At 42.1% G+C, this 22,222-nt stretch overlaps 1 protein-coding gene and 1 long non-coding RNA gene across 6 annotated transcripts, besides 1 other annotated feature; one reads left to right on the top strand and one right to left on the bottom strand.

The window, feature by feature from the left end:
* Positions 1 to 465: 465 nt before the first annotated feature.
* On the bottom strand, positions 466 to 22,099 carry p130CAS. 5 transcript variants are annotated; one of them, NM_001103986.3, is made up of 4 exons: positions 21,679 to 22,099; positions 7,364 to 7,507; positions 6,133 to 6,402; positions 466 to 2,922 (listed from the first exon to the last, which is right to left on the bottom strand). In NM_001103986.3, the coding sequence occupies exons 1-4, from the start codon at positions 21,910 to 21,912 to the stop codon at positions 1,075 to 1,077; spliced, it is 2,496 nt and encodes an 831-aa protein (NP_001097456.2). In that variant the 5' UTR covers positions 21,913 to 22,099; the 3' UTR covers positions 466 to 1,074. The 5 variants fall into 5 exon arrangements, with proteins under 5 accessions (NP_001097456.2, NP_001163302.1, NP_001137861.1 ...); NM_001169831.3 differs by lacking the exon at positions 21,679 to 22,099 and adding an exon at positions 13,612 to 14,179; NM_001144389.2 differs by lacking the exons at positions 6,133 to 6,402; positions 7,364 to 7,507; positions 21,679 to 22,099 and adding exons at positions 3,004 to 3,047; positions 3,115 to 3,242.
* Positions 10,834 to 10,953: a mobile genetic element.
* Positions 16,772 to 17,165, top strand: lncRNA:CR43151 (long non-coding RNA:CR43151). Its single transcript, NR_124739.1, has one exon. It is a non-coding gene; the product is annotated as a long non-coding RNA:CR43151 (long non-coding RNA).
* Positions 22,100 to 22,222: the final 123 nt, after the last annotated feature.

Genomic DNA, 22,222 nt, shown 5'->3' with positions numbered 1-22,222 from the left:
AAGTTTATATGAACATTAATTACAAATCAGTTTTATGTTCAGCCATGGGACACACATCTTACAACATAAATTTAAATAAGGCAATAGGGCTTCATTTGAATAACTGAAATTTCATTCAATACTGATTTTTCTATTACAATTTTTTAAATAAAAACGTCACAAATTAGGAATTACTTTAAATCCGTACATTTTGAACTGAAACTGTCGATTATTAAGTTTTTAGCTCAAGGAAAAATTGGGAATGTCAATTGTTTAAAGAAAAGAGCAAAAAGAGCTATCGATTACTATCGATACATACTAAGCCATCGATGGCTTTTTTATAAAAGTCGGCGCTGAAATTACCTTGTAAGAAATGCTTTTAAGTTAAAGATCTTTCTGTTGGATCAGTAGTCTCAAGAAAAAAGTCAGGTATGTATATAAAATGTAACCAAATTGATGCGTTCAGATTTCAATATTTTAAGGTTTATTGTTATTTTATTCGAAGTCTTTAGTTTATTGTTCATATTACATACTAATTTCTTGGTTGTTTACAATTTATATATATATGCTTGTATATCGCTGACTGTAGTAGCGCCAAGGCGCGTTATTCAAAATGTTGGGGGTAAATCTTTCAGATTCTGACTATGCAAGTATAATAATGCGTGCTTAACTTAGGCAGATGTTTATGTGGTGGTACGGCTAAGTTTATGCTCTAGAGTATAGAGTATATAAGTATACAAAACTATGTTGAAATGCTTCACTAATACAATATTGCTAGCGGACATGACAGGGGTTTGGGAATACGCTAATTTACATCGTCCTATGTACAATATCGTAACTTATGCTTGCCCGAACCTGAGTTCTGGCCGGGATGGCGATCGGGCGATTGTGGCTGTGGTGCTGTGCATTTTCAGATGTTTTGCTCAAAATATCACAATGCAAAATATAAGCGGCAATTGGCGCTCGGTTGCTGATGCCAGGATATGTCGATGTCAGATACACATGCAATGCATGTGCTACATCTACCAAACCGCGGACAATGCTGGAAGACCTGGCTACACGCCTCTCAACTAATACTGGTTGTCTGAAATCCATTCATGCACCCACTCCTGCCGCCGTTGACAGATGAACTGCCTGCAGCATGACCGACTTGAGGTCCCGGGCTAGGTTGTTGATGTGGACCACCGAATCGACCATTTCCTGGACTGCACTACCGCTGGGGAAGTGGGCTGCCGCCTTCTTTGACTTCAAGACGCACGTTTTTAGGGCATCGGAGAGGGCGTTGGTGCAGCGCAGGATTTTCTCCCGCAGTGCCTCCTTCGAAATATTTCGGTAAACGTTGTCGCCTATGGTCACCAAGTTGTGGGCGCTCACGACCACAAACTTTCCGTATGCAATGAAGAACTTGGGCGGCTGGTTCTTTTCTACTGTCTCCAGGAAGGAATCAATGGCCTGCATCAAGTTTCCCATATGAGTAGAGATCTGTTGGGCATAGTAGCGCACCAGCTTCTTGTCTTTGTCGGTCATCTCTGGCGACTTGCAGGGCGTAGTAGGTGTCGTGCGTGCCGTGGGCGTGGTTGGAATTGATCCAGACCCAGCGCCCATGGCTGAACTCTCAGCAGTCCGGATAACCGTATCGAACTGCGTTTTCAGGTCGGCGGGAATAGCCTCACGTAGCGCCTCGTTTTTCCTGGCAGCTGCATCCTTGGACTCAAAGGCCACATAGTCGTAGTCCTCCAACCATTCAGCGCTGCCCCGACTGCCCTCTAACACTCCCGTTCCTGATCCTCCGTTGTGACCCACCGTCAGCTGCCGCTTAAAAAGTAGCGAGGCGTTGCCCTGTATGAAACTGGTGGTTGAGCGCACGTCCTCAGTGAGCGTCTGGGCACAAACCATCAGTTGGTCCAGTGCGTCCGGGGGTCGGCAGCCGTGCTTCTCGTCGCTTCTGGCCAGCTGATCTATAGACCAGGCTCCCTGGGCATCGAGGGATTCGGAAGAGTCGTGAATCAGCTTGTTGGCATCTCGCAAAGCCCGCACCAAGGGCCGCAGCTTGAGGGCCAGGTTTCGGTCCTCCGAACGCGTGGCGTTTCCCAGGGCTCCCTCCCCGAACTCTGCCAGGTCGTGGAGTGTTGTGCGCAGACGCAGGGCGGCCAGCTTCAGATCCATGATGGCCGGCTCGAGTTGAGCGCGGGTGCGCCAATTGGGTACTACGAAACTTAGCAATCGATTAATGGCCGCAGTAGTCTGCAGTTGCAGCTTTGCGAGTGTTTCTAGTGCGGAGGAGAGCTCTAGAGGCAGTTCTTTGGTAGTGGTGACGGTAGAGGGTGTGCACAGCACCCGCGGAACCTGCTCCTGCAACGGAGGCAGCGGAAAGTCGTAGGTCAGCCCACTTTGTTGACGGCGCACAGGAAGCGGATTTCGTCGAGGGATGTCGTAATCCGGCATGTTGGCCAGCGATGAACGGTTCGAGCTGGAAAAGCTCAGGGAGAGGCTGTCGCTGGTCAGCAGTGAGGAGGCGGAACTGCTTGGCGTCATCTGTGACATTTGCTGCTGGAGCTGGTTGCTGCCTAAGATCAGGGGTCGTGGCACATCGTAAGACTCCTCCGCAATGGATGCGGCCACGCTCTTGAGTGTCTCAAACCGGGTGCCTAGGCTGGAGCTGGAGGTCGTTGTAGAGTTAGAAGCCTTCGGAAGACCGCTTCTGGGACTGTCGTAGTTCAGCGGAACGGGCGTGGCCGGCTTGGGTATGTCATAGGTCTCAAACTCGCTGCCACTTGCGTTTTGGCGAGGACTGGACATCATTGCAAAGTTCTGGTAGATGCTTTGGTTGCTATAGATCTGCTGCTGCGGCGTGCTGGGCGCGGCTCTTGCTCCAGATCCAGTCGCTGATCCTGGCGAGTAATTGTAGATGTATACATCACCGTGTCGCTGTGGTGTGATTACCTGCAAATGAAGAGCATTAGTATAATTTGGTTTTACTCCCTTTACGTGGTTTAATTCAGTTAACAGACTGTAAGTACACACACAACACACTGCCTGCAGCTAAGTGGTTTATTGATTTTCCTCTACTATGCATGTGGCAATTTAAAAAAAATACAGAGGCAGTCGTAGAATACAATCGGGTGTGGCACTCACTATTTTGGGCCCTTCCTCCGTCTCTTTTGCTTTCACATCTTGCTTAAATGTACTATTATCAAAAATGGTCTGCACAATTGAAAATTCCCAATTGGAAAACCTTGTCGCCGAAAGACGAAAATTTGACTGCGATTGCGGACCAAAGATGACTGAGTAGGAATGTGAAAGTCGGGAAAATGGCAGGGAAATTTTTTCGGGCATGCGCAATGGCCGTTTAGGATATACAGGAACACTTCAAGCTGTTCAGTGTCAAGGCAATGGACGGTAAGTCCGAAATGTCCAAGATTAAAAACAAAGTAACATAAAGCAATTCCGCATACAACTTTTATTTTGCTTTATTAATTTTCATAACTTTGATGAGACAGGACCTTACCCCAAAGTCCTACGTCCTTAACGTGATTCGATTCGGTTGAACCAATAGTCCAACAAAATGTCCTGTTACATACCGAAATAAATTCAAAGAGCTGCAGCTACAGTCCAGGATAAGGATCCGAAAGGATACCACTATGTAATCAGCGGGTAACGGTCCGGGCAGCTGAGACCAAGCTAGTCGTCTAGCAGAATTTAGAAAGACAACTAGACCACCTATAAGTAGGCCTACCTCAAAAACTGAAAGCGAACGTGGCTCAGCAGGAGCTAAGTATTGGGTTTATATGACCCACGTTTTGGGAATCTTTTCCCCTGCCGTTTGAGTGCCTTTTCCTCTCTGTTGTGCCTATGTGATTGTTGTGCCAAATAAACAACTTTGGCACGGCAAGCATCAGAGTTTTCAATATAACTAGCGCATTTGGGTAGCCGTTTGGGTTGGGCTGTCCGACACAGACATCGCATTAAAGTCCGGCCGCTAGGCGGTCTTCTTTTCGTCTTTCGTTCAACTTTGATGGCCTGCAGTTCGAATAATTCGCGTGCTATGCGTAATTCCAGATACTGGGAGTGTAAAAAGTGTCATGTTTTATGTTGTTGTTTAAATTCCAAACCTGAATACAGTAGCGAGCTCGAGATTATCATCTCCACGCTTATTCCTTGCATTTCAATGTTCCCTTAGTATATTTTGAGTTCTCGGCTGATCATCCCATTTTTCCTGCTCCCGTCGCGGTTCAATCCAAATCGTATCATTTTGTCACGTATAGAACGAAACAAAGAATTTCTTCACCGAATGACAATTAGACAGCGGGTTATTTTTTCCGAAGGGATAAGCAAGGGAAAACTACACCGTCCGTCTCAGGTGAGAATCGACCTTGTTTGGAAGCTAACCGGTGGAGGTTATTTTTCCGCTTTTGCAATCAATCCGGTTTGCCAATCGAAGCAATCGGTAGTCTTCGAGTTTCCCCGACTTTGGTCACGCACAAATCTCCACAGAATTTGAAAAAAAAATTTTTTTGCTGTCGCTTTGACTGCATTTTTAACCATTTTTGGGCAGTAAAACAAAATGACATGTTTTGCTCAAAGGTAAAGTCTCTTTTGTGCTTGTTTTGGATCTGACCATAAATCTTCATTGGCCATTGCCCGTACCAGTGCATTTGGCAACCTGATTCGGCTTCGTTTGGCTTTATGCTCGGTGCGTGATAGAGATGGATAAAATTTTAGGGGATAGACGGAGCGATGGAGCTTTGGAGCGGCAGAGCTGGCGGTATGTGGGCTCAAGGAACTCGAAATTGTCACACAGTCTGACGACGGCCGCCATCTAACGGTTCAAGCGAGTTTCCATGCCAGCCATGAAGTGTAACTACGAGTATGTGGGATGTCCGCGGTTGAAGAATCTGACCAACACTGCCCAACGATTGTGCAACGCTCCGCGCGAGAAATTTCCGTTCTCGATTTACTCGAGGAATGTCGATAAAGTTTTGTTTGCGTAATTCACACTTTACAAATTCACCTTTATCGATGTTTGCTTATTCCTAAAGTCTTGTCAAACCCTCTGAAACACGTCAACGGTACATCACTCCAACTAGGAATGTCTGCCTCTACAATCGACCGCATTATCGGTCAAGTGCATGTTTGCAGCTATCCTCCACATAACTCTCGACGCCTTCAAGTGACAGACTCGCGTGATGAGATTTTTTGAACTCGATAAAATTGAACACAAATCGAACAATAGGGGGCTTTGGGTATTTAGTGCAAAACTTTTATGGGCAAAAGGTTTCTCCAAATCTATGCATCCGCCAGCAAATCTACCGGCGCAATGTACAGTGGGGCGTTCGAATCGCTGGCTCTCCTTCAGACCGATTTTGAATTTATGGTTTTACTTGCCTCCAGTTAAGATTGATAGCTGCCGATAATACGAGAAAAGGTTTATGACTGTAATTTGAATTTCATTTTATTTGATTTGCCTGCGAGTCGATCATTCAGCGAGTATGCTGAGAAAGCGAAAGTTTCTCCAAGAGTATTATCTCCCATGGATGTGGGCGTCTTTTGAGGTTTCCAAGGGTCGTGGAGCTCTTTGGATGCTATTGGTCACATCGGCCAATTAGTTTATTATGCCCATTTAACAGATAATCACTTCCTGTACTGAGATTTTAATGGACAACACCGAACACCTCAAGTCTGTAGTCGTGCTTCTTCTATGCTAAATTGTTTGTTTCCTTCAATTTGCTAATCAAATGGAATCAAAGTGAAAGAAATGCAAATAAAACGCATGTCCAGCTGACAAATTGTCAAATTTCGAGTCGAGTGCAAAGAGGAAACCAGTTGGACAGCTGCAGACCCCTGCGGACGAGGTTATCCCCGTGAGCCAAGGATCGGCTCTCGCAACTCTTATTTATTGCACAATTACGACACGCAGTTGTCGTGGAAAAAGCAGGGCATCGCACTCGTGGAGATGCAGATGGAGCCGCAGGAGCTGAGAAATTACTTTCTTTTACTTTCCTGACAAATATCATAATTAAGCAAGAGGACGTAAAATTTGCAAGGAAACGAAATCAATTAAGATGCATTTCCTCTCGACTGCCTGCTTTCCATCAAAAAGTCTAACGGAGCGGTAAATGGACGAGTCATTCGGTATGAGGACGAGAAACATACCTTTGTCGGCGAGGCGTGCCACGATCTCCTCGAGACACGAGACACCGACTCCGATCCGAGTCCACTACTAGCCCCTCCCGAATTTGAGTTTGAGGACGATACCGCACTGATGACGGAACCGTTCTCGTATATCTCCGCCGAGCAGATGGAGCTATCCAGCGTGGCCGTGCTGGCCGCCAGGGACGGAACTGGAGAACTGGCCGGCGAAGGAGAGAAGCATCCCGAGTCGTACGAGTTCAAGACGCGCAACCGGTTGCCCGGGCAAAGACCCTGAAATATATATAGAGCAATGAGAATATGTTTTGTTGAATATAAATCGACATTAAGTAGGGAAAGCAAATTAAAATATTAAACTAAAAGTTTCCTATAACCACAAGATAGCAACCCCATTTTTTAGTTTTCTCATAACAAAACATTAATACGCTTTTGTATGATGCCAATTGATTTTGATTGTTTTTTTATCAACCGACGACGTATGAATTATTTATTTCTGCGTATACAAATAAATGGACACAATATGTTAAAAAAAAAATGTTGTAAAAAGAATGTCGTGCGTGCTTTTAATTGGACGGCTCATTTTTTATACTCGCCCAATTCACCATCTCAATGCAAGTTTTGACAGAAATTCGTGCGATTCTCCTTAAAACTCGAAGTCAACAGAAAATCTTGTCAACATCTGTTTTAGCTAAAAGTGTGTGCCGAAAGTTGATTTCGCTTTTTGACACAGTTATTTATGTTGCTGTTAATATTTATGCCACACGTTGTTGCTCTTGTCGGCACTCAATTGACCGTTTTTGGGTTAATTGTTTCCATTAAAAGGCTCGGCTACTTTTTAATTAGCGACAATTGCCCGACATATGTATAACGTACCGCTATCGCGTTCATGTTTCCATATCTCACCCAGCACTTCTAATTTCCACTTTGATATATGTTTTGACACCATCGCCGGCCGGCCCCTACACAAACGAGATTTTTTAAGTGGCGCCAATTCAGTTGTTAATTAAAAATTGCCGTCGATCGACGTGCAGAAAATTTAAAATTTTCCACAACTTTGTTTTCAAATCAAAACAAAGTCTTGTATATCCGAAAACGTTTGATAGACTGGGTAATGACTTAGGATCGAATGGTTCATAATTGTTCTATTAGCGACTATTTTGCATGCAGTACCATTACCTGGGCTCGTGTAGACCCAAACTAATAACAAATCATGAAATCATAGGACCCAACTCACCTGTCGGTTGCGCAGAGAGCAGAGCCACCAACCCTGGAAGCCCTCCGTGTCCTGCTCAAGGACTGTGAGAATATCACCCTTCTTGAAGGGCAGCTCGTCCGACGTGTCCGCATAATTATCGTAAATGGCCTTGGCGTAAAGTTTCTGCAAATAAATCAGCGGAATATTAAATATTTAAGAAGGGTACTAATGGGGGCACAATTCGGTGGATTTTGTTCTGCGTTCTATCCAAATAAAGTCGTTAGCTAAACACTTTCAACGTAATTTCAAAGACGCAGAATCGTCCAGCCAATGACCCTTTCAGCAGGCCAAACTTGACGCTGGCTGTCATTATTCATAAGAACCTCTTCTCCTGATCGCCGTTTTTTGCATGATTTTCGTGTTTCTTTTTCCATAAAATTTGCAAATTTTTTGCTGCTACCACGTTTAAAATGAACGCCAAAAGTACAGATAACCCGCAAAAGGAAAGGCAGAAACAATGCGATTTGGTTTTTTTTTGGAATTTGGGTTAGTTGGAATTTCAGGTCAACCTTTTGCTGGTTAGTCTTTGTCCGGATTTGGGGTTGCGATTTGACAGCCGTGGCTGAGAAGGAATCAAGGTCGTAAAAAGATAATACTAGCCTCCCAGAATCACAAGATATCTTTCTTCCAATTTGCTATTGGCCCTAAATTGCTGAACACGACTGTTCCTTTCAGATAAACTTTTAGCTCAATGAATGTGTGTACTTGCCTCTGTGTGAGTGCACGTATCTGTGTTTGTTGCGGGTTTGGCAAGTTACTTTTCATTTCGCCACTGCAATATACGAAAATACAAAACGAACGTATGAACTCTGAAAACAACTAAAGAAAACAAAAGAGCCATGCTGCTGCCTCCCGCTTCAAGTTCATCTTAAATCCGTACACATAGAAAACAATCCCATTTTCTGTGGACATCCATAGACCGATTCAATTAGACTCTAGATGAAAGTTTTTGCAACCCCCATACAAATTAAACAGCCAAAGCGATTCCCCAATTTTTTCCTGTGTAGAAGAAGTGAAAGAGGGCGAGGGAGCCAGCAATTACAATATCGAGCGTTCAATAGCCGCTGAACTTTCAACCCGCTGCTCAGGTACGATATGAATGCTTGTCCGTGTCCGTGTGTACCGGCACTTCTGTTGTCGTACATATGTATGTATGTGGTTAGGTAGTTTTAAAACCCGTTTTACGAGGCGACGGATATTCTACTTTTCTATTTCGAAAGCGCTATGGATGCGTTCAAATGTCAAAAGGAAAATAGCGCACCGTCGGAGTGACACTGGAACGCGATGTCTTGGCCAAACAATACAAAACCAAGTGCAATGCTTTGTGGGCTGGAGCAGACAGCTTCACATTTACGAATCCAAATGTTAGGATCGAAAACGGCATAGCAGTCTGTGCTCTCTTGGCTGCCATTTTACTCGACATTTGACACAGCGCTAATTGAAGAGGCAAATAGTCTGAGTACACAATTGAAAGATTCAAGTTCCGCCTGCACATAAAGCCCCTTTATATTTTGTTTCTTGTGGGTAACAAGAATTAGGGGCCTTTTTACAGTTGTTTGTCTAGCACCTTTAATTGTTTGTGGAATTTCTCGGCAATGGAAATAAAACAGATCCATTCCCTAGACATGTAAGACATTAAATTAAAAGATATGAAATATTGTTTATTGTCATAAATGTTTTGACAGTCTGCATGACGGACTTAATTCGATGCTTTAAAGAATAATCAAAGTTGGCCAAACAAACTTAAGTTTAATGCTTTATGTATTCCACGATTAGCTCCGATCCACGCTAGGGAACATTCAAGCCTTTTCCACATTTCGTTGGGGCACATATCAGTATAAGTCTCAGCAGAGATCTAAAAAGAAAAAAAATTCGCATTTCGCCCCCTTTACTGACAAGATGACAATTTGTTTTCATTCTACGCTCTCAAAAGACCATTGACCACATTAGGGGAAATGTGATTCTATAGTACTGTTTATCCAATTAATGACGATGGCTTGGTAATATTTCCAATGGAAATGCGTTCCGTTTTCGGCATTCGACCCAGCCCTCCAAATGCTGATAAAGTGACAATACTCTTAAGTCAACCATTGGCTTGCGTGACAGATAATACTTTTATCAATTTTAATTAACAAAATTTGTTTAAATAAAGAGGAGCACCACCGGACCTCTAGGGCAATCCTGAATATTTTGAAGGTGAAGACTATGTAAGGTCTTGGAGTTTAATTATTGGAAGAATTGAACAGTTCTGGAAAAATGCCATAGGAACTTCACTTCTAATCGCCCAGTTATCTAGTTGTGTCATTGTTTAACTCTGACAAAGGGACTTTTGATTTTTACTAGGGTTATGACTGGCTGAAGGTTTTCTAAGAAACGGGGAGTTTCAGCCAGCGGAGAATATTACACATTTTTCTTGGTCTGTAATAAAACGCATTATGCCGCGTTGAACTGGTTTCCGTTTGCGAAAACAAACAAAATTTTTACTGCTCTCGCGGCGGCCTTTTCGACACATTTCATCAGCTCGTTGTGTGCCAAAAAAATAATTTAAAGTTTTGTGTGCCAAGAAAATACTGAAAATTAAAGCAAAGCAATAAAAAAACAGCATGAAGTGCGGTGTGATAATAAAAACTCAGAGCCGGCCAACATGGGCAGGGAAACACGTTCCGGATGGAGATTGGGTCGAAATCGGTGTGCCATTGACGGAGAGTTGCATTGACAAGTGCACGATGGGCGACTCAATGTAGCCCACCCGCCACATGTCACTCTGGTTTAGCAGATTGTTCAATTGCAGTTCTCAATATGAGTAACTCCAGTGCGATTTGAACATTATGTCCGCAATTTGGGGAAATTTATGGTTCTGCACTAAAGTTTAGTTTAGTTTTAGTGATATAGTACAAGAGTTAAGTCAATTCAGAATCTAAACGACTTATAGAGAATAAAAAAGATGCATTTTCGGTATTTCTAACCGTAAATACAAAACATACAATTTTTCAGCAAATTCGACAGCGAAATCTGAGTCACAAACTATGTGTGAAAGGCAAATTTCCCCCTTAAGATATTTTTTAACCAACGACTGTAGGTAAAATAAATGCCGAATATAAAGCGATATAACGCAACAAAGAAAAATACGTTGAAACAAAATATGAACTGTTGACTTTATTTTTTAAAGAACAAATAACACGGAATCCACACAAGGTATTGTCGACCTTCGCAGCCATTTAAAGTGGAATACGAAAAAACCTTGCAAAATTACTTCCACAGGGAAAGATATAAAGCCCGAGCAGTTAGCATTCAATAAAAAAAATTAATCAGCAGAACAAACGAAAAACATCTAATTTGCTGTTGTAGCTTTGTACATATATTTTAATGGCTCAGAATTTGTATTTAATGAATTGTTGCATATATATGTACCTCTTTGAAAATAAAAGCTAAAAGTATAAATAGCCGAGTATTGATCCTGATCAAGAATATATATACTTCATATGGTCGGAAACGTTACCTTCTACCTGTTACATACTTTTCAACGAATCTTGTCTACTCTTTTACTCCACGAGTAACGGGTAAAAAAATGTCCCCGGCGATGAAGGATAAATAATATGTATATATATTATATATTATAAATAATATATGGCAAAAATGTCATTTATTTGTTCATTCACAAATTTAATTCCGGTCGCCTCTCAACAAATTGTATGTATTTTAGGAACTTCCCAAATTAACTAACAACAAAGTCGGAGAAATACTCCGGACGTGACTCATGACTGAGGAATTTGGTTCGATGTCTGGCGACTATTACTAAATTCCACTTTTCTTCTAACCAGTTTTAAGAGGGGCATCCCCTCGAGAACTTTTGTTGGTGCCTTGAACTTTTCGTTTTTTGTGTCAGCTTTCGGAAAGTGTATCGTACACATTAGTGCCTATACTCATTCTTAAAACAACTTATGATGGATTACGGTATGGATTATTGCTAGGCCTTCTTCAGTGGATGTGGCGCGCGCAGTCCAACGATCGAAAGTGGGACGAGGAATGACATTTCGGAATGGTAACATAATAATAGTCTGCGTAAACTCAACTGAATGCAACTCAACTCGAATGCCGATCGAAACAAAAAAAAAATTAAATGCACAAAAGCGAAAGTTTTCTTATCTGCTGGCTGTGTATTTACAGTCGATATGATTTGCATGGCGTATTCTTCTGCCATACCTTTCTTGAAGTTTTCCCTCTGAAAATTATTTTCTTAAGCTTTGTCCAATCAGTCACCTATAGCCGCCCTCTACGGCGACATTCGTCAACATCCATCGGAACCTGTTGGACAAATTTGAATTCAAAAATGTTTGCACCAACTGAGCGGTAAAATAAATAAGCTGGTTTACGAACTAACGAGTCTTACACTACTGCGGTGTAAGTGTCTGGCGAATAGATATTAATGCAAATGCACTCACAAAACACTTAAGACTTTCCCCTCCCCGTGACACCTAATGTTCTGGTGCTGTAATTGTTATTAAGCTTAAAATTAAATAAACAACAACTGCTAATTACAAGAGTCGTGTCTCAGACATGGTCACTGGCACTAAAATAGGCAGATCCTACGGTCCCAAAGACGGAGGATACTCGTTCTTGGACTAACAGTCGGTGACACAAAGTATCACGTAATTGATGGAGTGCCGTGAGGCAGGTGGACCAGATGCATCCATCATGGGCTTAGACTCACAGCAAAAGAGGCGCAGGTGAGATTAAAATAAATGTGCTCCAAATGCGACAAGTAATTGACGCTCACCTAGACTGGCTGTGAGGCTCTGGAGGAGGCATATGGTCCCACGAGCTTCTCAGCTTAGATTTCAAAACGCAAACAGCGAAAAACGACCGCAGATGGGTCTGTGAATGACTTGGCAGTAGAGATGGGTTAGTATATAGAGGCTCGGACTAATAGGCGAAGACTAAGGAGTCTTCTTCAGGAGACCGTTTACGCAATTTCATGGAGTTTGTGATTAGTTCAACCCATAGCTTCTCTAGGATTGGAACACAACGGGGAAAAAGCTTTTTCAGCACACCGAAGACTGATGGAAATTAATACTAGTTTCTCTAGACTCCTTCGCATCCTCAAGACCGGCAATTAAGGGGGGACTAATTGAGGGGCAGGATGATAACCCCACCGGGACTGAGTGCATAGAATAGAAATCAGTTATTAATAGTGGTGACCAGTGGTGCCTCGGTGGTCGGTTCTTATCGGACAGCAGAAATAAACAAAACCTAAGGAGAGGCAATTCGATAGAGCAAGTACATTGCATTTATCGCCGAAACAATTCCACTTCCAAATCTAATCAGACTTTATTGAGCAGCAAAACGAAAAACTCGAAATGGTCAGGAAAATTTAAAGAGAACCTGATAACTAACCGAAAAAACAAGCAGATTCTTCCATAAACGGGCAATATTATTAATTTAGATTGTGTCAGGGCTCAATGACTATCTTCTAGGATAACCGCAGTACAGATTCCCTAAGGGACATCTCCGATCTATCGGTTATCGCACGCTGATTAAGTGGGCACCCCACCGTTCCCGTCTAGACAGAACATATGTCTGCTTCGACACAATAATTTTAAGTGCCACTTCTGACTCCGGTCTGGGTCGAATGGAAATTTATGAGAATTAATGTCCGCGTGTGGCGTCAACCGTTTTTCATTTCGCCAGCCTGCGACTGATGTTGATTGAGTGACTCTCGGACCTCTGATGAAAGTATATAGCAGCAAAAATCTACCGATCGCACTAGATCACAGTTGTCGCAGATCTTAATTTATACTTCTAAGCTTAAACAAAAGCTTATCAAAAGCTCTGTAAACTAAGAACCGAAAATATCTGGAGGTAATAACTACTATATGGTTTATTTTGGGGAGCTCATATTGTTTTCGATCAAAGACTAGAAGTTTTAAGCACTGCCAGGCTTCAAATGAGCTACGAGTACTACAACATTGTGATATCTCACCTACTTCGCAAACTGGCACATCAAACGGTTTACCTGAGAGGTGATAACAAAGCCTAAAATCGTAGACACTTTTTCGCCTGAGAGCTGCCAAAGATACACGTTGAGAAAGCCGATCCGGTTTCCCAGCAGCAGAAGTCTCACAACAGTAGATGACGCGAAGATAGTTGCATTATATGCAGGATGGTCCAATCTCCGCAGCATAATGTGCGGCGGTTTATGATAGGGCTTATCGCTAGGTTTTACTAACCGATTTGATGAGGATGCGGCGGGAGACGGGCACATCGTAGTCCAGGTCCGCATTGATGGCATTCGAACTGCAGCAGGAGGTGGACACCGACACGGATGAGCTGGTCGTCTTGTCCAGCATCTTTGGTTTGTAGGTCTGATAGGTGATATGCGATCTGGGTTCAGCTGATTAGTCGCAGCTTAGCACGACATGTTGACGGCCACAATCGAGATGTCTTTAGATATATTTAATCCAGGGCAATATAAATAAAGCTTATCGATGTGTATATGGCCACTCTTATCTCATTTCACTGTTGTCTATCTGCAGCTCTGAGCTCGCATCTGCATAAGTATCTTGTATCTGGCTTTGCTGAGTCAGCTTATTTTCAAGTTTAACCGCGGGCCACCGAAAAAACCGAATTCGAAAACAAAAGACGTTGCCAAACCACAAATGTAGCAAATCGCCGCTTCCCGTATATCTCTCGTTTGTATTTTTAGTTAGGTTGCCACGAATCGGATTTCGTATTTTATGTACGAAGCGCTTAAATCCGAACGAGGTCTGCACCGCAGCAAGCAACTCTGTAGACTGAATCGACATCAAACGCGGCGTAGGGGCTGTTACTGTTACAAACATTTCAAATGTCGTAAATGTTAGCCGCTCTGTTAACGGCCTATATTGCCGTCTTTATCGCAGATGTAGATGTTGGTAACAAAACCGAATTTGTTCTTAATTTTATACCGATGCTAAGACAAATAGTAGGTCGGCTTAAAATTATTTCGATAATTCGAAAACACAGGAAAACGAACCATGCTCCAGAGTTCGAATAACAACATTCCGTATTATGATTCTTGAGTGCTCATGTTGACTGCCCTTATTGGGATATGACACACAATCGTTATGCGAGGCAGCCAATTCAACCCGATTCGATTATATTCGATCCATTACTCCCTAGCACGAATCAAGTGCAGATGTTCTCTATAAAGCGGGATATTCACCCCTGAAAGCTCAATTAAACAGGAGATGCGAACGCGCACAAGCTCAAGTTACCCTTGAAAGATACAGTTGAATACAGAAGCCGACCTCCTACAAAGCTCAACCAGCGACTCGGCAGCTGTCCAAACACATTTTATACACCTCGGAGGCGTGGGGAATTGTGGGCACCGAAAAGGGCAGGAACAGAACGTACTCCTTAATAAGTCAGTGCTGAAGGTCAGACACCCGTTCCGCACAAAAAGGAAGTCATTACCCACTCCAAATGCATACGCGAACAGACAACCGGGCCGGGAAGCCCCCGATGTCTTTGGAGCTGCAGTTTCGAACAGAACTGATCTGAGCTGAGCAGAGTGCGACATTTGACATGATTTGCATGCCGAGTGCCACACCCACTTCAGTCACGTCAAGACCGAAGTCGGGGTAAAGACAGGCCAAGGAAACACAAAAAGTGCAGAACCCCCTTCCGCTGGAAATATAAAAAACTCCGACAGTCGTTGAGTTTTACTGTCACTTTCGCTGTCGTTGATTTAATTTAGTTTGCTCGATTTGATGAAATTTTCAACACTAGAGGGAAGTGCCAAATTAATAGCGACTTTCCATCAATATGTGTTCTTATCAATACTAAGGAGTCGTAAAAAAGTATGAAGCAACTCTGAGCGTGGGTTTCTCAAATTTCATATCTGTCGTTTGTCCATTACCCCTGCGTATGAGTTTTTGAAAACGGAGCCCCGTCCTCAGTGAATCTTTGTTGTTGTCACGCTTGGCATTTATTTCTTTAGCAACCGGTTTCTGACTACACAAACAATTCGATGTGAAATAGGATGATTTTGAAAACCCACCCGCATCCATAGAATTAGTCGGCAATTTCGGACATTTGTGTGCTTAGGGTTGAAAAAATATGTAATCCAAACAAAACGAATATGAATAAAGAATATGACCAATTTTAAAACATTTGTATAATGGCTCATTATCGATAACTAGGCAAATGAATGAATTTGCACTTATTCTAAACAAATTCGTAATATTTTATCTTCAAATAGCATTGGCACCGATTTCCGAAATTCCTTGCCATTTTAAGCCATCCCTGCGACATCCAATTAGAATAGCAAGCGCCAGTAACTGGATGAACGCCATAATTCGGTAAAAGTCATTCAGCGACTTGTGGCACTTCATGTCATAAATTCGTCAACTATTGGTGGTTTTTTGTTCACTGTCAGCGGATGAGGGGGCAGAGTTTGTGGACATGTTTGATCCGAAGTGGGCGAAAGAGAGGAATATAGAAGGTATAGCTTCATGGTAACTAAACCCTGTGAATAGAGTGAGCTAGTTTTAATAGTTTAATACAGATTTACAGCTGTCAATGGTCAGTCTTTCCTAGGCCTCTGTTATACAAGTGTTTCCATTATTCATGAGCAGACGGGTCCCAATGGAAGCCGGTTGCAAGATACACCCACATTGTTCCGTTCTTTACATTACACTCAAAATTGAGAAGCAGAAGAAGAAAACAAAGGGAGCTCAAATCATATATGGGCAGCATGAATTATGGCCTCCTCCGCCTTCTTGGACCCTTGATATTGCCTAAGCTAAAAGAGTCAGGTTCAAAAGCTAAATGTGGATTTTTAATGTGACATGCAGAGCGGCTTTGTTGGTGAGAGGCGCCTCGAGTGGAAACTTCGTTGGGTTTCTAAAAAAAATATATATTTAAGTTTTACTTCTTTAGTGAGCATTAAAGTGAGCAATTGGCAAGACAAATGATCTTTACATTTATACTGACAAACAGGCGGCACACCACCGGCAGACGGACATGTCGTGATCGGCTCAGTAAATGATGTTGAACGAAACACCAAATTTGTAGTCTTTCTTCTACCTGTTATTAGTACCCATTTTTATTAAAAGTAAATTGAAATATAAATAATATACAAAATTTCATATGACAGGATATACATATGTCTACCTAACATATACAAAAGTCATTTCAGGGCCAGCATCGGCACAAAAAGAATCGCAATAATTGCTGCACACATGGCATCCGTGAGATACAAATACGCCCAATCAAATAATGTAAGCCAGAATCAAGTGAAGAGGGGAAGTGGCCAAGTGTACATGTATCCATGTTTGTCACTTGAAGTGCTTAGCTCAAAATGCCATGTTTTCAGCTTTTTCTCAAAAATTCCGATTGGTGGGTGAGCGGCATAACACTAAAATGAACTTTCGATTCCATAATATTGTATAATGAATTTGCGTAACAGTAGCCGAATCATTTGGTTCTTACGCGAGGATCTCGAAGTGCGGAATGAAACCTCCTGCGGAGTAGTTGGTCCCAAGAATGCCCAACACAATTACCGCAAGAACCTAACTCGGCATGTAATAAAATCCGTGCCGTCTGTCATTTACTTCGGGATGAAGGCAGTGTGAGGAGGTCTCATAAACACTCATTGATGGCCAGGGGCCAAGTGGATGAAGCGCACACACATTGCAACCTTATGCTGACTTCCTCCGTTTGTACTTTCCGCTGATGTGGCACTTAATGCTAACCCAATTCCGATTCACTTTGCGAAATAAACAAGAGAAAGAATGATTTTATGGCTTGCATGTAAGAGTGTTTACTGGGGATTCATTTCGGGTTACCCAGTGTAGTGATTCTCAGAAAGCTTAGGCAGACAGATACTTTGCCTGCCCAGTCGCAAGAATAACAAACCGAAGGAAGATATACATAGACTTATCTCTCCGGTTTCCATTCGATACACACTGTCTCATTTTCATGACTGCGAAATCTTGTTAAACAAAAAAGAAAATTTTCGGCTTTGTCATAAGCCAAAAGAATGCGTTGCTATAAAATGGTAATTAAAACGGTAAGCGGAGATAATGTTTGGTCTGCGATTTAACCAAGCTAACGACGAGGTAGAACGTTTACAGATAAATAACAAAGCTTTCGAAGAAAAAAGAGCTAAGAGCACTAATTGTAATTGTTTTATTTATCCAACCTATGAGAAAATAGTTTAAATTCCATGCACCTTACGTATTGATCAATGATTTTGATCAAGCATTTGCAATATTTAGCATTGGTAACGAACGCAACTCGAAAAGCAGCACAGTTGATTTGGAAATCAAATTGATGGTACAATTGAAAGTACAATACCAAGCATTGACGTCAAAGTAGATGGCGGAAGTTCTGGAATAAGGTATGTCGGGGTGAAGGTCCCCCTCTTTTCGCCTTATCAGTCCGGTGAAAATCGAATTACTGAGCCACACTGGGGCCAATGGTTGTTGCCAGTTTCTGGTTTCGTAAGCTAACGACTTATTTGTCAGTCACAGAAAAAGAACTCTTGTCTTGCTAGGTCGATGATGGGGCAGCATCATCAGCGTGTAAATAAATCAATCAACAGGGCATCATCCCATGCTATTGGCGCTATTATCCATTAGCATGCTCCTCGTAGATATTTTCGGGAAATTCATTTCTGATTTCGGTACTACTTGGCTCTTAGTAAACAATCCGACAATCTAAATTTAGCGGATTGCACAATTTTCTGCGAATAATTCCACGGAAAAACAGCTAAAAACAAAGACTGCAGGAGGAATAGCTTGATGGCTTTATCTTATCGAGTGTGCTCGGCATGTTGACATTTTATTTGCAAATATCTGGGCAAGGAGGTAGGAAGGAGGGGAAAGCCAGCAAAATACGTCTAAAAGCGATAAGATTAGATAAGATTAAATTTTATTTCGGTTACCTCAACACTGGATACTTGTACTCAACTCCCCATTCGTTGCCTGACAACGATAGTTGCGTTGCGATTGTTGGTGTTGCGATTTTTTCGAAGAATATATCAATAAATGTTGTTAGGGCATTTATTAACTATATATTTACGAAAATACACATGTGCACATAGGTCATCAGATGAGAAGAGAATCAAATATGGAAGTTCTCAGATATCTCACTGATGCATTCTAAAAGAATTTATCATACATTTGACCTATGTTATAGAATTGTTGCACAAAAGATTAAAATTTAATTCCTTAGCTTTGAAGGCTAATCAAGTTTTTGAGCATAATTGAATGAAAATGATTTGAGAACGGTTTACCCCACTTCACCAGAACACTCGAAAAGTCTTAGCGCCCGAGCTGCTAAGTTCAATATGTCGAGACCAAATTAGTCTGATAAATTTACGAATTATTTCCGCAGTCTACTTCCCAGCGTTGCTTAATTCAAAACATTGTGTTTAGGTTTTTGGAAAATTTATGAATCTAACATATTTGGTGTGTTCTCTTTGTCCATCATCTCTCTCCAGCGACCCCTGCTCCTCCAGTTTATAAGGTCAAAGCGTGATCTAAGACAATGCAGTTACCAAACCTGAAGAAACGTCAAATTGAAATACGGGGCCAAACGTGGGCGACCCCGAAACCAAAAAGATTCCGACCAAATAGCCCAATTGATCTGCAATGAGATATAAACGACGCCATCTGATATATTTGGATTAATGGGTCAGCAATAAAGGCAGAATTTGGGATGTGAAAAATTCATAGTATTCATAGATCGATGATAATCTCAAAATGACGATGCTTTCGGTTTAAGACATACACATTAAGTTTATCGGAATTTACTCAATACGTATATACAGCCTATCCAAAAATACACATTTTCCCCACCTCTAGAAACTTCTCAATAAATCTCGGCTGCTCTGCATTTCCATAATTTAAGAGCAATTTATTGAATGCCGCAACGCTTTAGTCTGCCCAGGAAAAGCTGTCCCCAAACTGCATAAATTATTTTAAGTTCAGAGGAGTGGGAAACCGGGCGACTAGAATGAGTGGATATATCTCTTCGAGACACCAATAATCATATACATATTTGCCATGTGCAGCACGAATGTTGCAAAAGAAGATATATCCAGTGCTGGGACTGGAAAAATATTTACGTCAACAGGGTTAAGTGATTTTTGAAACCGCGTGTGATTTCATGATTTTTCTTGGACTTGCCAATTTAAGTCCTATAAAACTTAAGGAGTTATTTAATCAAAAACCATTTTCGCATGAAAACGTAGTTCTTAAAACTGAGGATGCACAATGTTATTTTTGTGTGCATATAACAGATAGTTTCGCTACCGTCACGTTACCAAAGAATATGTCTTAGCAGGGAAAAGAACGCGGTGAATAAAGCCACCGCTGGAAACACACAAATAATTATACTCATTCTCAGACAACAAATTGAGGAATTTTCAACACGTACACTTAAATTCTTCACTTTTCAGCGCACGTTTTTCCCGGCTTTCCACTTTCTTTATTGTTGTTTATTCTGTGTTGGTTATAGATACTGTCTTTTCTTTTTGTGCTGCTTTTAACCGCCGCTGGATTAACGATTGATGCATAATGGCAGAGCTCATAATTTAAATGCAAGAACAAAATATGTTGGCGCCTATGACGGCCACCAGTGAACTAACTGTGAACTACTGCGAACTCAAACTCTTCCTCTGTGCATTTCAATTCCCAGCCACGAATGAAGTGGTTCCGAGGCTCAATGACCGGTCCGCTTCACCAGCTAAAAGCACTTTGGCTCAACTTGCCAATTGTCATTGAATAAATTCATAAATCATTAGAGCGCCGCTTACAAAATCCGTGGTACACAATTCTCCAAAGTGCCATTTGTAATAATAAAATGTGCCAGCAAAAATTTTAAATTGTGTACAGGCAGCCACAGTAGCCAGATAAAAGACATCAAAACGTTGATTAGGGGCTTTTTGCAATTTAAATATATATTAATATATATCAATATCGTCATAAAATGATTTAGAATTACGAACTTCTGCTTTAACAGTTTTTTTTTGGGGCCATTTTCAATGCATCCCATTATCATGACAGATCAGATCAGAAGAATCTTCCCTTCCTTTGTACTTGACAAAACATTGTTCGCGGCTCGTCAGGACACCAAAGATTGATTAAACCCTCCAGATGTTTCCGAGCAACTTGCTCTTGGAGCACGGCACTCGGAAAAATTCAGCAAAAAGTGCTCTCAGTAACCAAACATGTTGCTTAAGGAAAAGAACGAAGCGTGGTTCGGTGGCGGGAAAAAGAACAGAGAACAACCACCCCGGTGAGGTTTAATTGCGGAAAGTTCATACCCCCGGCAAGGTCGATAGCAGTTCTCATATTGGCATTGAAAAATCGTATAGCAACTTTCGCGAGCAAATAAAATTGAAAGCATACATACATACATATATACAAGGGTAGAACTGACAGCGAAATCAAAAGATACATTTCTGAATCGGTAGCTGGTCAAGTACCACATCATTGAAGTTGGCAGCTTAACTTTAGCACCTCACTTAAGCATCCAATGCCTCCCCAGGCGAATTTGTTTCACATCATGGAGCGTCTGATGAATGACGCGACGCACAGAAGCCACCACCACCTGACGACCCTTACTCTCCACGGGAATCAGTCAGCCAGCAGCCTTAGCCAGATCCCTGACTTTTGCTTCGTCACGACTCGAGGTCCACCCTGCCCTATCTTCCTGCCGAATATGTTTACATAACATGGGCACATCGCCCGATTCTCTCTGCACGCATGCGGCCTCCATGAAGCTGCATTTAGGCCCGATGGTCCTGTAGCCATTTAGCCACTTAGCCGTCCCAGCTTGGTTAGCCGGCAGAAACAGTATTACAGCGTTAGTTTACGTTACGCACCCTGCGTATCCATAATCTGTATGTATCTGTGTAGCTTCGCTGAGTAAAATTCGTTTTTGCACTCGCGTCGAACCAGGCAATGGCGTGTGGAAGAGGGTCGTTCGATGAATTTGGCTGTAACAGATTTTACTTGCCGAAATGTAGTAAATGTAAAAAATAGTAAGAGTTTGTTACACCTGTACAGAGCACAAAAGTTTTTAACGGAACGATTTGAGATACCGAAAAACAATATGAATGATTTGAATTATCCATGGACAAATATATAAATCCAGTTTCCCCACCGATTAAGCGCACCTAGTTGGCAGTCAATATCAATTCCTGTCAAATAGGTTTACCTCCAATAAGCATCGCGATCACATCGCTTTACTTCGATCCACTTCCTCGGATACTATCCATTTAATTTATAACATTCTGGACGTACCTGCGCACTTTTTGCCCGATGCAGTGTGCCGCCCGTGATGGAGTTCGCCGTGGTCGTCTTGGCGTGCATTGCCACTGAATTTATAACGTACTGCGGCGGCTGTTGCGGTTCTTTCAGCTGTCGCTGCTGATGCTTGGCCAAAACCGATGAGGTTTGGGATTCGGGCAGAGTATGGTACGTTGCAACATTACTAATTGAGTTTTCTGGTACTCGGTTTTCACTTTGACACTCCATTAATTGTTAGCTCTTGTTAGGTTAGATGCCTTTTAGATTTTGATGCTGCCGCAAGTTTTTTTCATATCAGGAGCGTACCAAAAAATAAGCAGACCTACATTGAGAAATCGAATCTCTACACATTGGAATACATCCCAAACAAAAGCACGATTACGGACGCGAGTGTGAACCAGGTTTGCATGGCTGGCGACTCCGAATCTAACTAACTCAACCATATGCAACCTCAAAAGGCAGCCGGTCGTCCTTCGCCCACAGAGGGTGGCTTGGTTGACAACTTTATTTCGGTATTATCTAACGAGCAGGCGCAGGG

This window comes from Drosophila melanogaster, chromosome 3L (assembly GCF_000001215.4).
Source record: "Drosophila melanogaster chromosome 3L".
Classification (NCBI taxonomy): domain Eukaryota; kingdom Metazoa; phylum Arthropoda; class Insecta; order Diptera; family Drosophilidae; genus Drosophila; species Drosophila melanogaster.
Note: the sequence above shows the minus strand (reverse complement) of the source record. Positions and strands in the feature narration are given on the sequence as shown.